We start from the raw sequence: 20,972 nt of genomic DNA, 5'->3' as shown, positions 1-20,972 counted from the left end.
CAGGGTAGCTCTTTTCCCACCTCCCCATGCTCCTGGCTAGAGAATCAGAACCCCCTATTACTTAGCATTCATTTTAAATCCCACCCCTTCTAGACCAGAAGGTCCAAGCTTATGCAATTAAATGTTGTATGTGATTCCCATGTGATTTGCATGTGATTTGTTCAAAATCCTTCACATTTGATATTTTTACTTATACCTCCAGCATTTTTTCCTTAATTTCTTTTCAAGCTGGAACAAAGTTCTGCTCACATCAGGGTGGGCAGGCAACCTGAAAACCCTCTGGCAGCAACTGCTCCCCTGCTCTGTCCATTCCTTCCTATGCCCCAACTTGGTATCTGCCCCAGGAGGCCCCAGAGCCCACATCTCTCCTGCCCAACCCTGGGGATGTGCTCCAGCTTTGTCCTCTAGGCCAATGGCCCTTTGCTGGCACTTCTTCTCACTGAGGACACTAAAAAGCCAACCCAGATTGTCTCCATGTCTCAAGCAGGAAGCCCATCTTGGCTTCTGGTTTTTTAATCCTTAAGCAAAAAACACAAAGCACAGCCAGACCTTGCTCAAAGATGAAAAGACACCAAAGGTGTGCTGTGGGCTTAAGTCAATCGGGGAAATAGTGATGCTTGGCCCCCATCCACGCCTCCTGAATCAGAATCTCTGCAACTGAGGCCCAGGCATATTTTTTTCACCCTCCAGGCTAACTCTAACATGCACCCCTGGCTGAGAATCACTGGCTTCTATCATCAAGTCTGAAAATCAAAAAGATTTTAGCACGTGAGAATATGGTGGAAAATTAAGGTTTTAAAATAGGCTCAGGAGGTACCACACAGGTGTACTTAGAATTTCTCATGAAAATCACTTGATTAAAAGTGATAACGAACCTGCTTCAGGAAGTCCAGCCTTCCCTCATCATCCTAGGAAGTCCTTGATTCTTTGGTTGATTACCGGGGTAAAGAAGTTGGCCAGAGCCTGGGGCCATGTTGCATATTAAATACTTCTGTTGTGTTTGTTTGCCAAATGCTTACGTTTATGTTCATGTGGATTAAGTGAACACATGATGCATCTCCACTGCAGGGGAATCTTAGAATCCCCACTTCTCAAAATCCTGGAATCTGAAAATCTTAGGAACAGAATCTTTTTTTTTTAAATAAATTTATTTTTTATTGGTGTTCAATTTGCCAACATATAGAATAACAACCAGTGCTCATCCCGTCAAGTGCCCCCCTCAGTGCCCATCACCCAGTTAGTCACCCCCACCCCCCGCCCTCCTCCCTTTCCACCACCCCTAGTTCGTTTCCCAGAGTTAGGAGTCTCTCATGTTCTGTTAGGAACAGAATCTTGAAATACTGGAATTGTTTACATGTGCAAATGAAGAGGCTTGGGATAATAGAATTGACTACTCATGCCATCTGAGAATCCTTCTCTTTTATTCTCCTGCCCTGACAGACAGCCATCCAGCTACTATTTGAACCGCTTCAGCGCTGGGGAAACATAGCTCCTGGCCTGTGCACCTGGTTGCGAAGCTTCTTCTGGGACCTTACAGCCACATCATGTCGTTTCTTTGCTGCCAGCTTTCCACTGACGCCCCAATCTCACTGTCAGGAAAAGCTGGGGTCCTAACAACTTACCTTATCTCCTCCCACAATTCCCTTTGCCTCCTGAACCCCAGCCTCATTGGTTTTGTGCGGCTCACCTTTGAACAGGCTAGTCCCTGTCTGGAATGCTCTTCCCTCCTATGCTCACATAGCTCCTAGGTCTCAGATGTCACCCTTTTAGAGAGGTGGCACATCCCTGACCAGCCTATATAAAATAGCACCACTCCTGTCCCTTCCACACCCTCATCCCCACTTTATTTTATTTCATAGCTTATCGCACCGACATATTATATATCCATTTCCCATTTCCTTTATTGCTTGTCTCTCCCACCCAAATGGAACTTCCCCAGGGCCAGGACTTTGCTAGTCTGTCCACTGCTGGGTCCCCAGAAGTCTGGCCAATAGAAGGCATTCAGTACAGATTTCCCCAATGTTGAGATGGAGTGGGAGAGAGGCGGGAGGAGCAAGAACTCGAGTGCCAGGCAGGGCACACTTGCCTTTACCTTTTGAGCTGGCCAAGCAGGATGAGGTTGGGGGCCGTGCCCGTGAGGGTCGCAGTGCCCCCAATGCTGGCCGAGTAGGGGATGGAGATGAGGAAGCCCTTCCAGATGTTCCTGCGGTATTCCTCCTCCTTCTTGCAGTCTGCCAGAAGGTCCAATGGAGCCTCAGCCTCGGGACAGTCTTTGCTTGAAGTCCTAGCCTCAGCAATCAGACAACAAAAAGACATTAAAGGCATTCAAATTGGCAAAGAAGAAGTCAAATTCTTCCTCTTTGCCGATGACATGATACTCTACATAGAAAACCCAAAAGCCTCCACCCCAAGATTGCTAGAACTCATACAGCAATTTGGTAGCGTGGCAGGATACAAAATCAATGCCCAGAAATCAGTGGCATTTCTATACACTAACAATGAGACTGAAGAAAGAGAAATTAAGGAGTCAATCCCATTTACAATTGCACCCAAAAGCATAAGATACCTAGGAATAAACCTAACCAAAGAGGTAAAGGATCTATACCCTAAAAACTACAGAACACTTCTGAAAGAAATTGAGGAAGACACAAAGAGATGGAAAAATATTCCATGCTCATGGATTGGTAGAATTAATATTGTGAAAATGTCAATGTTACCCAGGGCAATTTACACGTTCAATGCAATCCCTATCAAAATACCATGGACTTTCTTCAGAGACTTAGAACAAATTATTTTAAGATTTGTGTGGAATCAGAAAAGACCCCGAATAGCCAGGGGAATTTTAAAAAAGGAAACCATAGTTGGGGGCATCACAATGCCAGATTTCAGGTTGTACTACAAAGCTGTGGTCATCAAGACAGTGTGGTACTGGCACAAAAACAGACACATAGATCAATGGAACAGAATAGAGAACCCAGAAGTGGACCCTGAACTTTATGGTCAACTAATATTCGATAAAGGAGGAAAGAGTATCCACTGGAAGAAAGACAGTCTCTTCAATAAATGGTGCTGGGAAAATTGGACATCCACATGCAGAAGAATGAAACTAGACCACTCTCTGGCACCATACACAAAGATAAACTCAAAATGGATGAAAGATCTAAATGTGAGACAAGATTCCATCAAAATCCTAGAGGAGAACACAGGCAACACCCTTTTTGAACTTGGCCACAGTAACTTCTTGCAAGATACATCCACGAAGGCAAAAGAAACAAAAGCAAAAATGAACTATTGGGACTTCATCAAGATAAGAAGCTTTTGCACAGCAAAGGATACAGTCAACAAAACTCAAAGACAACCTACCGAATGGGAGAAGATATTTGCAAATGACATATCAGATAAAGGGCTAGTTTCCAAGATCTATAAAGAACTTATTAAACTCAACACCAAAGAAACAAACAATCCAATCATGAAATGGGCAAAAGACATGAAGAGAAATCTCACAGAGGAAGACATAGACATGGCCAACATGCACATGAGAAAATGCTCCGCATCACTTGCCATCAGGGAAATATCAAAACCACAATGAGATGCCACCTCACACCAGTGAGAATGGGGAAAATGAACAAGGCAGGAAACCACAAATGTTGGAGAGGATGTGGAGAAAGGGGAACCCTCTTGCACTGTTGGTGGGAATGTGAACTGGTGCAGCCTCTCTGGAAAACTGTGTGGAGGTTCCTCAAAGAGTTAAAAATAGACCTGCCCTACGACCCAGCAATTGCACTGTTGGGGGTTTACCCCAAAGATTCAGATGCAATGAAACGCCGGGACACCTGCACCCCGATGTTTCTAGCAGCCATGTCCACAATAGCCAAACTGTGGAAGGAGCCTCGGTGTCCATCGAAAGATGAATGGATAAAAAAGATGTGGTTTATGTATACAATGGAATATTACTCAGCCATTAGAAATGACAAATACCCACCATTTGCTTCAACGTGGATGGAACTGGAGGGTATTATGCTGAGTGAAGTAAGTCAATCGGAGAAGGACAAACAGTGTATGTTCTCATTCATTTGGGGAATATAAATAATAGTGAAAGGGAATAGAAGGGAAGGGAGAAGAAATGTGTGGGAAATATCAGAAAGGGAGACAGAACATAAAGACTCCTAACTCTGGGAAATGAACTAGGGGTGGTGGAAGGGGAGGAGGGCGGGGGGTGGGGGTGAATGGGTGACGGGCACTGAGGGGGGCACTTGACGGGATGAGCACTGGGTGTTATTCTGTATGTTGGTAAATTGAACACCAATAAAAAATTAATTTATTAAAAAAAAAAACCCAAAGAGAAGCCATTCAGAACACAATCAGAATTCCTGGCCTCCTGGGGAAACAAACCAGTCGGGTTGGGAAAAAGAAGTGGTCTTCCTTGAAGGCAGGTCAGCAGGGCATCAAAAGCTTCTAAAGATGTGCAACCTTTCAGCTCAGGTAGTCTAAGAATTTATCCTAAAGAAGTAACTGGGCAGGTGCCTCAGGTGTGGGTATAAGAGACTATCCAGAAATAGTCTAGAATAGTATTCACTTAATTGTTTTAATCTATCTTTGAGAGTGAGATGTGGGGTATATTTTTATTTTTGCTTAAAAGTATTCTTTTAAATTGTGCAATTATAAAATTTTTGTAAGTGGCACTAACTATACTAGAACAACCTACATCTCCATCCGGAAGGGATGGGCTCGATAAAAATGATCGTCTTTCTGAATGGGACGTCAGCATAGTTATTAAAAAACAAGATCTAGGTGGATGTTTATTAAGATGAAGTTTGTCTATTATGTAAAGGGGAAAAGGGTCAGTGACTGTACCACTTAATTTTTTTATTTTTAAAATTTTCACATATTGGGGCGCCTGGGTGGCTCAGTCGGTTAAACATCTGTCTTCTGCTCAGGTCATGATCCCAGGGTCCAAGATTGAGCCCTGCATTGGGCTCTCCGTTCAGTGGGGAGTCTGCTTCTCCCTTCCCACCACTTGTTCTCTCTCCCTCTTGCTTTTTCTCAATAAATAAATAAATAAAAATAAATAAATAAATAAATAAAATCTTTTAAAAATTCACATTTTTTGAATATATGAGTATTAAGAAAAATTCAGAATAGGGTTTTTTGATACCTTTCTAGGGGGTGGAAATAGTGGATCCCCCCTTTTTTTCTTTCTTTGTATTTTCTGGTGCAGTGAAAAGAGTATGGGGAAAGAATGAAATTAAAAATTGTTAATTATATAATTAAAAGATAATAATGTTGCTGTAAATTTATTGAGGTGAAAAGATGTTCACTACATTCCATTAAGTGAGACAGCAGATTTGAGAAGACCAGATACAGCATGATGAATGTTTTTATTTTAAAAATGCACTTAGGCATATAGAGAGGTATCGAGAAATAGTCTAGAATAGTATTCACTTAACTGTTTTTAATCTGTCTTTGAGAGTGAGATGTAGGGTACATTTTTCTTTTTGCTTAAAAGTATTCTTCTAAATTGTGCAATTATAAAATTTTTGTAAGTGAATGAAATTAAGAATTGTTCCTGTACAACAAATCATTTTTTTAAAAGAATTAAAGATACTTTAAATATCTTCTGGCCGTAATTACTACATGAGAGGCCCCTTATCAGGAAGGCAATTGGGATATGATTTGGGGTCTAAAAGGATGACAAGGACTGGAGACTAATATCACAGCCCGACTTCTCAGGGTGAAGATTCTGGCAGGAACTGTGGGCTCCCCCAGACCTGGGCACCCAACCAGACTGAGCCTCACGATGAGAATGAGAGAGCAGAAGGGGCCCTAGGGCTCTTCTAGTGCAAGTCTCTCTTTGTTCAGTTGGGGAAACTGAGGCCCAGAGAGAGGACTTTTATTCCAATGAATATAGAGTCTCCATCCAGTGGATGAGGTTTTCATTCAGTGGACATGGAGTTCTAGAGAATGAGAAGTGGACCTTTTCCAATAGACTCAGCACAAGCTCTGTGTGGGCAGATGGTCCAAAGAGATTCCTAGGTTGAGTGGTAGGGAGTGGCTGGGCCAATCACAGAAACCATATCTCAAAGCTGGACTCAAAGCCCCCAGGTAGGGATCCCTGGGTGGCGCAGCAGTTTAGCGCCTGCCTTTGGCCCAGGGCACGATCCTGGAGACCCGGGATCGAGTCCCACGTCGGGCTCCCGGTGCATGGAGCCTGCTTCTCCCTCTGCCTGTGTCTCTGCCCCTCTCTCTCTCATTCTATGTGACTATCATAAATAAATAAAAATTTAAAAAAAAAGAAAAAAAAAAGCCCCCAGGTATAGTGCCAGGAAGGAGCAGAGACCATGGAATAAGGCCATCAGACATAAGATCATGTCCCTCCTCTGCTAAAAGCCTCCACTGGCTCCCCTCTCATTGAAAATCAAGGCTACATCATTGGACAATGAGGTCCCTCACGCTCTGTCCCTCCACCACCACCCCTCAGCACAGAAGCAATATCTCTGACTCTGATTCCTACCATCCACTCACCCAACTCCAGCCATACTGGTTTCCTGGCTGCTTTGGACTCTCAAAACCTTTGCACCTGCTGGCCCCTCTGCTGAGAACACTCTTCCCACAGATTATCCCCTAACCCCTCACCTCCTACAGGTGCTTGCTTAAGAGGAACCTTCTTAGAGAGGCCTTTCCTGAATACTCATTTTAACACTGCCTTTTCACACCCCACAGGCACCCTCCCTAGCTTTCTTTCTTGCTTTGCTCTCCTGCAAAGCTCTCACCAACCGCCTGACATACTGTGACTTTTACTTATGTGTTTGTTTCTTGTTGCTGGGACGTAAACTCCACAAGGGCTGGATTTTTGTCTGTTGCTGCATCCCTGGCAGTTCCTGGCTCATGGTAAGGTATCTATATTTGCTGAGTGAATAAAACAGACCTGATTGCTGTCCAGCGATGCCTTGAGCAAGTGACTTTACTTCCTGCTGTTTCATCGATGACCCAAGATAACGATGCCCTGAATAACAAGCATTGCCAACCATGCGTGTAAGAGCCAGCATGATCGATGCTTTATCAACATTGTCTCATTTAATCTCAAAATAACTCTCTAAGGTGAGTTCCACTATCATGTCCAGTGGGTGAAACTAACAGAGGCTCAAAGAGGTTAAGTGTCTTGTCCAAATCACACAGCCGGTAAGCAGCAGAGCCAGGTTCAAAGTCAGGTCTGCAGGGCTCCCGACCTCAAGATCTTAACCACGCTGCCAAATGCAAAGGACACCAGCCACTATGCGTGCCATCAATGTGAAGATGCTTCCTAAGTCACGCAAATGTGAAGGACTGTGATTGTCTCTTAGGACACTTTTGTCTTGAGAGCCTCTTGATGCCTGTCTGCATCCCTCTCCTCCTTGACTGTCAGGCAGTCTTTGTGCTCCTACTCCTCTGGACCCTCCTTTCAGATGCTCCACCTCATCAGAAGGACTTAATGTGCTACCCTGCCCTTTCTACCCATATCTGCATTTTGTAAGGACGTTGGGTGTGTCCATGCCTCAGCCAAAGGGATGGATGGTAGAAACCTGGGCATTAGGTCATTTGGAGAAAAATCTGGGGATGGGGGGAGGATTGCTTGTAGCATTAAATTCTTGTTCATCATCTCCTTGAACCAAGCACTGGTTCCTCCATCAATTGTACCAGGAACTCACTCTTCTGTGCTGGCAAGAAACTGCATCTCCGTGGGCACGGGGTGTAGGCCATTCCTCCGCACAGCAGCTAGGGAAAGAGCATGATGTCTTTAGTAACGTAATGAATGGATAGGAGTGCTCCTATTCTCCTGTAGCGAATGGGAAGGGCTTCTCAGGTTTCCCTCCTATACTATTAGTTGTTTTTTTTTTTTAAAGGCACTCAAAATTCCATCCTCTTGTCTCATGAATCTCTATTTGGAGATGGCCTAGGCCAGTGGGCAGGGATTAAGTGGCAAGTCCTCTGGACTAAACTCACCTGAGCTGCAATTGCCAAAGGGATATTTGGGAAAGATTAGCTATAAATAATAGATCAACAATGGGCTGGGTGACCCCACTGTCATTCATTCATTCATTATTTGTTGAGCACCTACTATGTGCTATTGGCTATGAGTTTGCAGTACACAGTGAATAATATAGAACAAGTTCCCTGCTCCCATGAAGGCTATATTCTAGAAGGGGAGACAGGCAATAAGTGAATAAAGGATAGACATCTCAGGTAGTGATGGAGGAGAGGAAAGTGGGTGATGTGATGGAGAGTGATCGCAGAGTGGGGAGGGGAGCAGGTGGGCTCAGTCAGGTCAACTGAGAAGACACCATGAGCTGATAGCAGCTGATCTGAGACCTCAAGGTCTCAAGAAGAAGCCAGTCTGTGAGCTGTAGGAAGAGCTGTAGGAAGAGGGTTTTAGGCAACAGGAGCAGTAAGTGCAAAGACCCCGGGGTGAGATTATATCTGGTGTGTTGAGTAGAAGGGAGAGTCATGGGCTAGAGGGGCATGAGGAAAGAGCAGATGGCAGGAGGTAGGGTGAGATGAGAGAAGGGGGAGAGATGAGGAGGCCAAGAGGTAGGCTCAGTCATGCAGAGGTCTTGGGGCTCATAGGGACTTTGGCTTCTACTCCAAATCAGATGTGAGCAGAGCCAGGGGAGTGTTTGAACAGAGGAGAATAGAGTCAGGACAGAATCTGACTTCCTTTTAAAAATATCCCTTGCCTGATAGGTCAGTTTCCCCAAAAGCCATCAATAGCATTTTGGAGACAAGAAAGATTGAGAGGACTAAAATTTTTTTGCAGCTGAAACCATCGGAGCAAAAAATCTGATCCCTGAGCATTGAGAGTGTGACTCAGAGCTGAACACATGGGTTCTGGGTTCAAATCATGAATCCAAAAAAAAAAATCATGAATCCATCACTTACTATGTAACCTTACATCAGTGGTTCCCAGCTGGGGCCAATTCTGCCTCCAAGAGACACTGGGTGATGTCTGGAGTCATTTTGGGTTGTCATAACTGGAAGGTGGGGTGGAGGTGGGAGTCTGTTACTGGCATTCAGTGGGAAGAGGCCAGGAATGTTGCTAAACATCCTACTATGCACAAGTCAGCCCCCACAGCAAAGAATCATCCCACCCAAAATGTCATAGTGCTGGAGTTGAGCAAACTGGGTTTAGATAAATCCTTTAATCTCACTGTACCTCAGTTTTTTAATCCATAAAATGGAAGTGATAATTCTCCTAGGGTTGTCAAGAGGATTAAAGAGTTGATCCATTTGCTATACACTGAATACTTGCATCCCCACCCACCCAAAATTCATATGTTGAAACCTAATCCCCAATGTACAGTGTTGTGAGGTGTGGACTTTGGGAGGTGATTATGTCAGAAGTGAAGACACCTCATGAATGGGATTCATGCCCTTATAAAAGATGCCCCACAGTGTAGCCTTACCCCTTCCACTATGTGTAGACACAGTGAGAAGATGGCCACTCATGAAATGAGACACAGTCCCTCACCAGACAACAAATTTGCTGGCACCTGGATCTTGGGCTTCCCAGCCTCCAGAACTATGAAAAATAAATGTCCAATCTATGGCATTTTTGTTATAGCAGACTGGACTAAGACACCCTTTAAAGCAGGGGCTGACTCTGGAAAACTGTGTGGAGGTTCCTCAAAGAGTTAAAAATAGACCTGCCCTATGACCCAGCAATTGCACTGCTGGGGATTTACCCCAAAGATACAGATGCAATGAAACGCCGGGATACCTGCACCCCGATGTTTCTAGCAGCCATGTCCACAATAGCCAAACTGTGGAAGGAGCCTCGGTGTCCATCAAAAGATGAATGGATAAAGAAGATGTGGTCTCTGTATACAATGGGATATTACTCAGCCATTAGAAACGACAAATACCCACCATTTGCTTCGACGTGGATGGAACTGGAGGGTATTATGCTGAGTGAAGTAAGTCAGTCGGAGAAGGACAAACATTATATGTTCTCATTCATTTGGGGAATATAAATAATAGTGAAAGGGAATAAAGGGGAAAGGAGAGAAAATGAGTGGGAAATATCAGAAAGGAAGACAGAACATGAGAGACTCCTAACTCTGGGAAATGAACTAGGGGTGGTAGAAAGGGAGGTGGGTGGGGGGTGGGGGTGACTGGGTGACAGGCACTGAGGGGGTCACTTGATGAGATGAGCACTGGGTGTTATTCTATATGTTGGTAAATTGAACACCAATAAAAAATAAATTTATATATATATATATAAAGCAGGGGCTGGCAAATTTCTCCTGTAAAAGACCAGATAGTAAATATCCTAGTCTTTGGGGGGCCATATGGTCTCTGTCATATTAAACTCTGCCGTGAAAGCTGCCATAGACCATACATAAATGAATACATGTGGCTAAACCTTTATTTTTGGACACTGCAATTTGAATTTCATATAGTTTTCACATGTCACAAAATCTTCTTTTGACGCATTCAACCGTTTAAAAATATAAAAACTATGCTTAGCTCACAGGTCGCACAAACAACAGGCAGCAGGCTAGATTCGGTGGGCCAAAGTTTGCCAGATGACAACTGAACAAATTCAACAGGAATCTGAACACTAGCAAGGATTTAGTGGATGTGGGTTACTCTTGAGAAAGAAGAAGAAAGCAGTCCTTGACATCTGGAAGTGGTCTGACCCAGATATACGCTGTGTTGTCCTCGTGTTGGACCTAAATAATCTTAGACATCCCCAACATCGGCCAGAGTTGCTCTCTGACACTGACAAAAGGAGACAGAGCAAAGGCATTTCATAATCTTGCCTTAGCCCAGAGCCACTGGACACCCACAAAATGCCAAACATCCCCCTTTTCTTGCCAATTGAATGGCTGTTACTTCTCCACTCACAGAATCACCCGTGATTTCTGACATTGTTCAATCTTGAGCGAGGTTCCTTAGACCCCCACAAATGTCTCAGCCAAAGTCCAAAGCCCATGAGAGGTCCTTTCTAGCATCACTGACTGAGTGATCCTGACTGCTGGGGGCATGTGCTCTCTCTCACGGCCCACCTGTTCAACAGCAGGTGTGTGCTTGGGACGAAGGGTCTGGACTCCAGTCTCAGCTCTTTCCTGTCACAGCAGGTGGCTTGAGGAGGCCGTCCCCTCCCCTCTCTCCACTCTGGGCTGCTCCTTCCCCATTGGTTGGTACCCAGAGGGAGCAGGAGCCATGGTGGCCCATTGCCATCTTACCGAGGCTGGTCCTGCTGACCACTTGCAGAGAGGTCTGAAGGCTAACGGCGGATCAGCTCACCCGGGGTCACGGGGACAAGGGCCCCAGGCTTCTCATGATGGGAACAAATGTCCACATCCAATGCATGAGGCCAGAGGCCAGGGCAGTGAAGCAGGAAGTGAGAGCAGCTATTAATGAGACACCGGGGCTGGTGGGCAAAGTCGCTCTCCAGGGAAGGCTAAACAGGAAGAACCTGGACCCAGTCACCCCCAGGCCCAACTCACCTCCAGCCTCCTCTGCACCCTTCCCACTCAGGTTGGGACCGCAGCCGTCACACAGCATCAGACCTCAGTAGAGCTTGCCGGCATCTCAGGCATTAAACCCAAGGCAGCTCTGGGCATCCTTGGATGAATGGGAGAGTATTCTAGAAGTGTCCCTCCTGGCCCCACCCTAGGAGTCCTGGCTTAGTGGCTTGGGAGTGGAGCTTGGGCCTTGGTATTTTTGAAAAGTTCTGCAATTGATGGTTTTTTCAGCCAGGGTTGAAAACCCTCGTGTCACGTGATAGGTGGGCAGCTGCAGCCTCCAGAGGCTGCCCCCGCAAGAGGGACCAGTTTGCCACAGACAGTCCCCACCTGGCCCCTGTCACTCATCCATGGGGTCTGGTTGCCACCAGCACCCGAGCTGGAGAGTCCCAACATGAGGCTGTCCGCACTATGGCCTGGGCAAGGAGAGCTGTGCATGCACAACAGCAAACCGCAGTCATCAGTAGCATATACCATCCGGAAGGAGGAGTTTTGCGCCTTTATACGAGTAAGACGGAAAGATTTTATGCCAGGCTTCATTTTTCTAATAATTATGATGATAGTAAACCCAATGAAGATAAAGTTGAAAAAACAGGAAAACCGAGACACTGAATGTTCTTAACCATTTACCCAGGGTCCGCCCCCCAGCTCCCTGTGACCGCAGTGACCCAAGTGATCATGCAGAAGAAATAGGCCAGTGGGGCAAAGTCTCCAAGACGGCTGGCTGGTTAGGAGCTGGGAGCTTACGGGAGGTCTTGCTGAGATAATACGAGTCCGAGGGACACTGAGGACTTTCACGTTTGTAATCTGGCAGTTGCCTCCCGACAGCCTGGGAGAGCTAGGCCGGGGTTACTACCTTCTTCTTTACATCTGGGGAAACTGAGGCCCAGAGAGGGGGCTACAGTCTGGATCAAGATGACCCAGTGGGTCAGCGACAGAGTCAGGCTTATTCCCAGGACTACTGATCCCGCACCTCTTGAATCTCCCTCCACCTCCCAGGGCTCCTACCTGGCTCTCAGTGGGTCTGATCTGGCCCTGCTAACTCTAGTCCAGCCTCCCCGGGGTGAATGACATGTTCTTGAAGTTCAGGACACTCAGGAAATAGTTCTTGTGTCTAATTAGGGTAAAGAGCACCCAGGGAAGGTCAAAGTGCCCCCCCCCCCCCCAAAGCTAGGGCAGGTTGACATCCATGAACTCATTCAGAATTTAGAACAACCTGGACAGGAAGTAGTGAGACCTCATTTTATTATTATTTTTTAAGATTTATTTATTTGAGAGAGAGAGAAAGAGAGAGAGAGAATGTGTGGCCAGGTTCACAGGAGCCGGGGGAGAGGGGTGGCGGGCAGAGGGAGAGAAACTCAAGCAGACTCCCCGCTGAGTGCAGAGCCGAACAACTTGGGGTTAGATCTCACACCCATGAGATCATGACCTGAACTGAAACCAAGAGTCAGAGGCTCAATCAACTGAGTCATCCAGGTGCCCCCCACCCTCCACACCCCCACCCCACCATTTTATATCGGAAGATGCTGAGCTTTAGAACAGCATTTCTAATCCATTCATTCATTTATTCATTAGTTCCACACATTTGTTGAACACCTACTATGTGCCAAGCAGTGTTCTGGGTGAACAAGACTCCACCAGTGGAGGTTGTTCATGGCAATGAGAAGACTTGACACTAGCCCCCATGGAGCTCAGAGTCCACGGAGGAGACAGGTTACATACAAATAAATCCCTCTTGACCAGGCCTTGAAGGAAACATAAAGGTGCTCCAAGGTATAGGATCTTATCACCAGCTCCTCCCTAATCCCAGAAAGCTTACAATGGCTTTTATAAAACTGCCACATATTAACTACCTCCTGTGTGTCAGGCTCTCCTGTCTCATGGAAGCTTCACAGCAATATGGACGGAGTGGGGAGTGTTGTTCTCATTTCACAGATGAGGAAAGCGTCTCAGAAAGAGACCGCCCTCGCCAAACTGCTTCTGGCCTCGTGAGTGAAGAGTGAAGCAGGAGGGCAATGCTTAATCCAGCCTAAAAGATGGCTTTGGGAATGATGCTGTCTTGAAAGGTGGCAAGTTGGCCTTCTTTGGGCAGAGAAAAGGACGGAGATGGTGACGGAGTTTAGATTCAAAAATCAGATGGACCCCTTACTGGCTGAGGGACACTGGGCAAGTACTCCACCCATTTGAGCACCAGTTTCCTCCTCTGTAACATGGGCATGATGGACAGGGTCACCCCTGCAGGGCTGTGGTAGGGGGTCTAATGAGAATGCATGTAGGGTGCTGGAGAAGCCACCACCCCCATGGCCCCTCAGTCCCTCAGGCAGGACGGGGAGCCAAGCTGGGAGAAGAAACTGAATGGAAACATCAGGGCTGCCCTCCAAGATTGAGGATGCACCCCTCTCCCTCCCTGGGTCTTGTCCAGCAAGTTCTGCCCTGCCGCAGGCTCTGTCCTGCTCTGACGTGATGCTTACAAGCACAGGTTCTAGATCCAGGCAGAGATCAGCAACTAAGTACACTGCCTTGGGGAAATAATTTTGCCTCCCCGAGTCTCAGTGTCCTCATCTGTAAAATGGGGATCATTTTCCTACTTCCTAGCACATTTCATCATGAAGATGAAATGAGCCAATGGGTATGAAAAATATAGCACGCGTCTGGCGTATGAAGGGTCATCAGGGACTGAGAGCTCACGTTGTCATCACTGTTGTTGCTGTGGGTGTCCCTCGTGGACCTAGAGCCCCCAGGAGCCTCCCCAGCCCTGGCCTGGCCCACTGACAGTCTCCACCCCCTCCACGGTTCTTCACGTCCTGCCGCCACGACAGAGCACACATACTGTGTGAAAGGGCACATCTCTCTTTGCCCTGGAATTAGCCTTGTTTTAGGTCTTAGGGCTGATCATTAATCTGTCCGTGCTCTCTGATCCCACCGCTTGTGAAAGCAGGTGTCTGCCCCAGCTTCCCAGGCTCTCCTAACCTCCTGACATCTTGCAGCATTTGGGAGAAGACTCTGGATTTCAATTTGTACCCAACACTGTGTGTGACCCTTGGCAAGTCCTTTCCTCTTCCTGGGTCTCAGATTTTCCATTTTTATAATGAGGGACATGGCTTTCAAACCTTTTTTTTTTTTTTTTGGCCCCTAGAATTTTGAAAATAAAGAACAGAACAAAACAAAACAAAACAAAAACAACTCTTGAAAATGAGGCAGAATGGCAGAGATTAAGAGTTCAGGCTCTGAAGTCAGTCACCCTGGATTCAAAATCCCATAGCCATGGAGCCACCCAGGTATTTTGAATGCCTCTCTCCCCTGCTCATGCTTGTGCACTCTCTCTGTCTCTCTCTCTCTTTTTACTTTATTTATTCATGAGAGATACAGAAAGAGAGAGGGAGGCAGAGACACAGGCAGAGGGAGAAGCAGGCTCCATGCAAGGAGCCCTATGTGGGACTCGATCCCAGGACCCCAGGATCATGCCCTGAGCCAAAGGCAGATGCTCAACCACTGAGCCCCCCAGGAGGCACTCTCTCTTTCTCTGTCTCAAGTAAATAAATAAAATCTTAAAAAAAAAAAAAAAGAAAGAAAGAAAAAAGAAAACACACACAAAAAAACAAAATACCGGAGCCACTATTTTGAAACTGTGACCTTGGAGGCTACTTTATCCTCTTTTTTTTTTTTTTTTTTTAAATTTCTTCCCCAGTTTCCAATCTTCTAAATGAGGTCAATGCAGGTTTCACCTCCTGTAGACATAAAGCGCTACGAAGAGCCCCAAGGCTCAGTAAACATCTGTAATTGTTTCCCTGGACGCCCAGCGTTTAAACTAGGTAAAGTGGAGAAGCTGGGGTAGAAATGGGAGAAGGACCAAAGTCTTCACCGCCTGTCACCACTCAGGGTGATGATGACACAGTTCTCTGGAAGCCTTGAGACTTGGGGGGAAACAGTCTGAAAATGAAGGAAGCAAATTCTGGCCCATGGGCTGAATCTGGCCCACAGCCTACTGACTCAGAATGGTTTCTACATTTTTAAATGGCTGGAGAAAGCCAGTAGAAGCAAATACTTCATATTGTAAAAAAAAAAAAAAAAAAAAAAAATTTAAGATTTTATTTATTTATTCATGAGAGACACACAGAGAGAGGCAGAGACACAGGCAGGGGGAGAAGCAGGCTCCCTGCAGGAAACCCGATGCGGGACTCGATCCCGGGACCCCAGGATCATGACCTGAGCTGAAGGCGGATGCTCAACCACTGAGCCACCCAGGTGCCCCTCATGATGTCAAAATTATATAACATTTTAATTTCAGCACCCATAAATAAACTTTCATGGGCACCCAGCCATGCCCACTTATTTCGATCTTGCCTGGGGCTGCCTTTTCTCTGCAAGGGCACAGTTGGAGCAGTGGTGATGGTGTGGCCAGCAAAACCTAAAATATTTTACAGTCTGGTCACTTACAGAAAAAGTTTTCTGACCCCCGGTATAGAAGATCTCTTCCCTTCCATGTGGAAGGCTTTGACCTTCAGAGGCTCTGCTACTTTACCAACAATGTGATTAATTCTGTTCGTATCACTTTACCTCTCTGAACCTCATCAGTCAAGTACTTATAATGATCATTTCTAACTTGCGGGGCTGATGTGAAAATAAAACAAGCAAGACCCCTTACTGCCTGATAGGCAAATACCCATACCGCAGTGAATGAGATGAACTTAGATGGTACATGGATCAATATTTAGATTTTTAACATATGTATTAATTCTAACACGCATTCAAAAAAAAAAAACATAACTAGCACTCAAAGCCCATGGTTTCATGAATCATGCTTGTTGTGTTATTTGGGATAAATGATCCAGAGTTTCTGGGCTGATCTGCCATCTATCCTACAACCTGTGCCTTCCCAGGTAGCATCGCTGGTCCTCACATCATATGCATGTTCCAGGCACAGGAGTAGAGGGCAGGAAAGGCGGGACCCGGGAGCTGCATGGACCATTCCCACTCAATACTGGGGATAAACTAGAAATTTCTGCCCACGTTTGAACCGATTTAAAGCTTCCTTTTAAAATACATTTATGTAAATAGGGGCGTCTGGGTGGCTCAAGTTGGTTAGACGTCCAACTCTTGGTTTCAGCTCAGGTTGTGATCTCAGGGTTGTGAGATCGAGCCCTGCTCAGGCTCCACGTTGAACATAGAGCCTGCTTGGGATTCTCTCTCTCCCTCTGCCCCTCTCCGTGCCTGCACACTGGTGCTCTCTCTCTCAAACATACATACATAAATAAAACACATTTATGTAAATAAAAAGAAAGACATTTTTTAAAGCAGACAATGTGGCAGCCACTGCCACCACGAGGGAAAGACCAAGGGAATCACAGAGATGCCAGTGAAAAGTTCTGATATCTTCGTGCCTCTGAATCAATCCTGAAATTGCCTTTCTCTGACTTCTTGATGTTTGAGGAAAACGAACCCTTATCTTTCAAGCCACCTGCAGACAGACCTTCTGCCTGCATTCCCACCAACACAGCTGGTTCCACGGGTAAGAGGGCACACTCTGGAGCCAGACTGCCCGGGTGCAAAGTTGAGCTCAGTTATTGATGTGCTGTGTGACTTGGGGAAGTGACTTCCCCTCTCTGAGCCCTTGCTCAGTCATCTAAGAATGCAGTGGCTACTTATATTTTGTTTTGTTTAGAATAGTTTCTGAGGTTCAAGTGAAAAATCCTTCAGTAGGTGGCACGTTCTCACTCTTTGTTGTAGGACGCCCCTTTTTTTGTTCTTTGTTTCTTTCTTTGGTCTCTTGGATTCCCATTTCCCACTCCCAACCTTCCCAGAGCAACCATGCAGATGGGTTTAACTGTAGCTTTTCATTTGCTGGTGTTCTTGCAAAATGGTCACTTGTGTGAATTTTTAATTTACATAATGGTATTGTCTTCTAGATCTCATCCTGGTTTCTTTTTCCAATCATGACTATGTTTTATGAGATCCATTTCTATAACTACGTTCCTCTGATTCTTTGCTCCTACAGCTGCATGGTGCTCAGTGGAACACATTTGACCTTTCCCCTCTATTGGTGGTCGTGCTCGTGTGGCTACTAACACACCACACCACAGAGAATGCTGCAGTGAACACTGTCACACCTGTCCCCTCGTGGACCTCTATCAGAACTCCTTTGGCATTTGTATCCAGGAGCCAAACTGCTAGGTGACAGGGTATCTGCACTTCTTCTAAGGGTATGTGCACATTTAATTCAATTGAATATCTGCAGAATTCCCTTAAGAAAGGCTGATCTAGTACACACGCTCTCTGGAAGAACACAAGGGTTCCCATGGCCCCATTCTTGCCAACACGGGGCATTATCCAGCTTTTGTATCTTTGCTGATCTCACTGAAGTAAATCACATTGCATTTCAATTTGCATTTCTCTAGGTATTAATGGTTTTGAGCAACTCTTCAAATGCTCTAAAGCCAGGTTTAAGGTTTAAGTATTGTATCTACTTCATAGATATTTTTTTAAATATTTTATTTATTTATTCATGAAAGACACACAGAGAGAAAGACACAGACACAGGCAGAGGGAGAAGCAGGCTCCATGCAGGGTGCCTGACATGGGACTCAATCCTGGGCCTCCAGGATCACATCCCAGGCTGAAGGCGGCACTAAACTGCTGAGCCACTCGGCGCCTAGTTAGATGGTTTTGAGAAGTAGAAGATGCTGTAGGCAAAGCGTTGGCCTCATTACTCAGTACACAGTAAGCACTCAATAAATGAAAATCTTTGAAAAACCAAGGTATCAAGTTTTGACTTAGCTAATTCTCAGTTTTTATTATTATTTAAACACTTGGCACATAGTAGATGCTCAATAAGTGCATTCGCTTCACCCTCCTCTGCACCCTTTGGATGTCCTGCTCCAACTCCTCCACGTTGGTGGGGCCGCCCCAGTCCCTTTCCACAGCCTCACCTGTGTTCTCGTCACTCTGCCAGCTGAGGTCTTTCTGAGCCTCCTTCTGGCTGAAGAGACTTTTCAGGATGGCACTGGCGATGGGCAGCATCATGGCGGTGGAGGCAGTATTGCTCAGCCACATGGACAGGAAGGAGGTGGTCACCATCATCCCCAGGATGAGCCTGGGAACAGAGGGCATTAAAGGCACACCCAGAATGGGGGCCCAAGAGATTCTCTGGTTCTATTTTGCCGACCCTGAGGAATCCAGCCCACTTGTTTTACAGATGGAAAGTTAAGGACCAGAGAAGACAAGCCAGTGACCAAGTAGGGACCAGATTCACTTACCAGCCTTATTTCAGGTCTAAGGAAACTGATTCCACACATTAAGTGAGCTGGCCACAAGCACCCAAGGTAAAAGAGTCCAAAGACACGCCAACACTGAAATTTTCTCTCCCTTGACCCCCAGTCCTTGATGGCTTCCATTACAGAATAAAGTTGCCTTGGCTTGGCACCAAGACAGTCTACCATATCCCTCCAAACCATCTTCCCAGCCTCTTCTCCCACTTCCCCTCCCACTCCTACCAGGCACCTGCTTAGACTCCCCTGATCTCACCAACACACCCCAATAGGGCCCCGATCTCCTGCCTGCCTGCCATTGCTTGGCCCCTCCTAGTAGCAAGAATCCAAATTCCATGATCTTTTTTCCTTACATTGAATTGTTAACCTACCTGGAATTTATCTAAATGGATAATAAGATGAAGTAAGATCTAAGTAGATTATTTTTTTTCAAAGAATAAGCCAATTATTCCAACCCTCACCATTTACTGAATAATCCTTTCTTTCCCATGAATTTAGATTTCTTCCGGAATATGTATCCAGCATTTAAAAATCTATTTCTGGACTAGTGTCATGCTGTTTTCATTGTTCTAACTTTATCATATGTTTGAATAACAGCCCCACCCAGTCTTCAAGGTCAAACATAACCTGCTCCATGAAGTCGTCTACCCCTTACCTCTCCTGTGTGCTCCCACACCACATGCACCCCTAATGTTGGAATTTCCGCTTTGCATTGGAATCAGTTCTATGGATAGTGTCTCTCCAACAGGACTCACAGTCCCTCCATGAGGAAACACAGCTACAGAACCTAGCAAAGGGCTTGACGTAGAGCAGATACTAGACACTTAGGAGTTATCTAGAACCTTCTTCTCCCTAATCACTACTCTCATCGATTTTATCAACCCAAGAACTCTCAAAGCTATTTATCCTGTTCATCTCCACTCCCACCGTTCAAGTCCAGGCTGTCACCATTGCTTGTCTGGACACCCAGAGCAGTCTCCTAACCAGGCTGCATTGGGTGTGTCACTCCTAATCTGCTCTCCACCTAGCAGCCTAGAGGAATTTTTTTTTTAATGCAAATCTAGTTCATGTCATTCCCCAACTTAGAACCTTTAAAATGCACAGATTCATAACCAGCAAGGATGTGGATATGATTCAGGATGGAAATGAGGAGAAAAATGCATCTTTATTTTACTAACCTCTAATGGAAATAAGTATTTCCTTTGGTGATAAACAAAGGCAACAAAGTTCAATAGTATTAGAAGTGCCTGGGACTCCGTTGTAATTAAGATCACAGATATTTCCAGATCATTTTATAATAGATGCATTTTATTATAGTAGATGCAAATATCTTAGAATTTCACTGACACTCAAAACAGTCTCAAAACTGTAGCTGTTATTAGGCACTGGATCTAGTCACTGGATCTTACCATTTACTGTAAAGGAGTACAAATGGTACTATATCACAAATTTATCTGTTTTTAAAATTTTATTTGGATAATTGCATTTTGTTGTGACTGTTGTTTTAAATCCTGTGTGTTATGTGCTTTATACATTTAAAAACATTATTCTAGTAACGGATCCTTAGGTTGCAACAAATTGTAAAGGAAAAAAAAACACCAAAGGAACAGTGAAACCCTATTTTAAAGGCCATTTAATCTTCTTAGAATAAAAGTTCAAATCCTAGCCAGGAAGCCGGAGGCCCTGCAGGAATGGCCCCTGCCTCCCTATCTCTCCAGGCCATCTTGCCTCCTACTCCCCACCTGCTTGGGCTATTAAACAGCAAAATGGGATGATAATGGCCAGGATTTATTGCACTTTACAGGTCTAAGTTATTATACTTTCATTTTAGAGGCAAAGAGAGAGAAGTTAAGTCGTTTCCCAGAGCAGGAAAGGTGGGTTTCAGACCCAGCAGTCTGGGAGTCACACTACTAAGATGGATCTCTCTAAAGCAACTAGACACTAATCCCTGGGGGCAAGGCCTGTGATAAGTATTTCAGTTGGCTCCCCAGGTGATTCTTATGCGCTTTTGAGAACAGCCTAAAAGCCTGGCACTGGTCTGGCACACAGAAAGGGCTCACAAAATATCCAGGGAATGAATGAGTAAATGGAAGTTGGGATATGATGAGCTTGTTGGCCTGGGTGACCAGACCAGGAAGAGTGAGTTTGGGCTCCAAGAGATGCGGTCCCTCTGCCTCCCCACCTTTGGACTGGACCCATTACC

At 45.5% G+C, this 20,972-nt stretch overlaps 1 protein-coding gene across 1 annotated transcript in view; it reads right to left on the bottom strand.

Annotated features, from left to right (window-relative positions):
• SLC13A3 (solute carrier family 13 member 3) overlaps nucleotides 1-20,972 on the bottom strand; it is a 77,631-nt gene that overhangs the window by 29,166 nt on the left and 27,493 nt on the right. Inside the window, exons 3-5 of the mRNA XM_055304820.1 lie at nucleotides 18,431-18,594; nucleotides 7,686-7,752; nucleotides 2,093-2,284 (exon numbers count right to left, since the gene is read on the bottom strand). Of these exons, the coding sequence (XP_055160795.1) occupies nucleotides 2,093-2,284; nucleotides 7,686-7,752; nucleotides 18,431-18,594 (423 nt within the window). The remainder of the gene's footprint in view (nucleotides 1-2,092; nucleotides 2,285-7,685; nucleotides 7,753-18,430; nucleotides 18,595-20,972) is intronic.

This window comes from Nyctereutes procyonoides, unplaced genomic scaffold (genome assembly GCF_905146905.1).
Source record: "Nyctereutes procyonoides isolate TBG_1078 unplaced genomic scaffold, NYPRO_anot_genome, whole genome shotgun sequence".
NCBI classification, from domain to species: domain Eukaryota; kingdom Metazoa; phylum Chordata; class Mammalia; order Carnivora; family Canidae; genus Nyctereutes; species Nyctereutes procyonoides.
The sequence above is the reverse complement of the archived record's forward strand: the minus strand, read 5'-3'. Positions and strand labels throughout refer to the sequence as shown.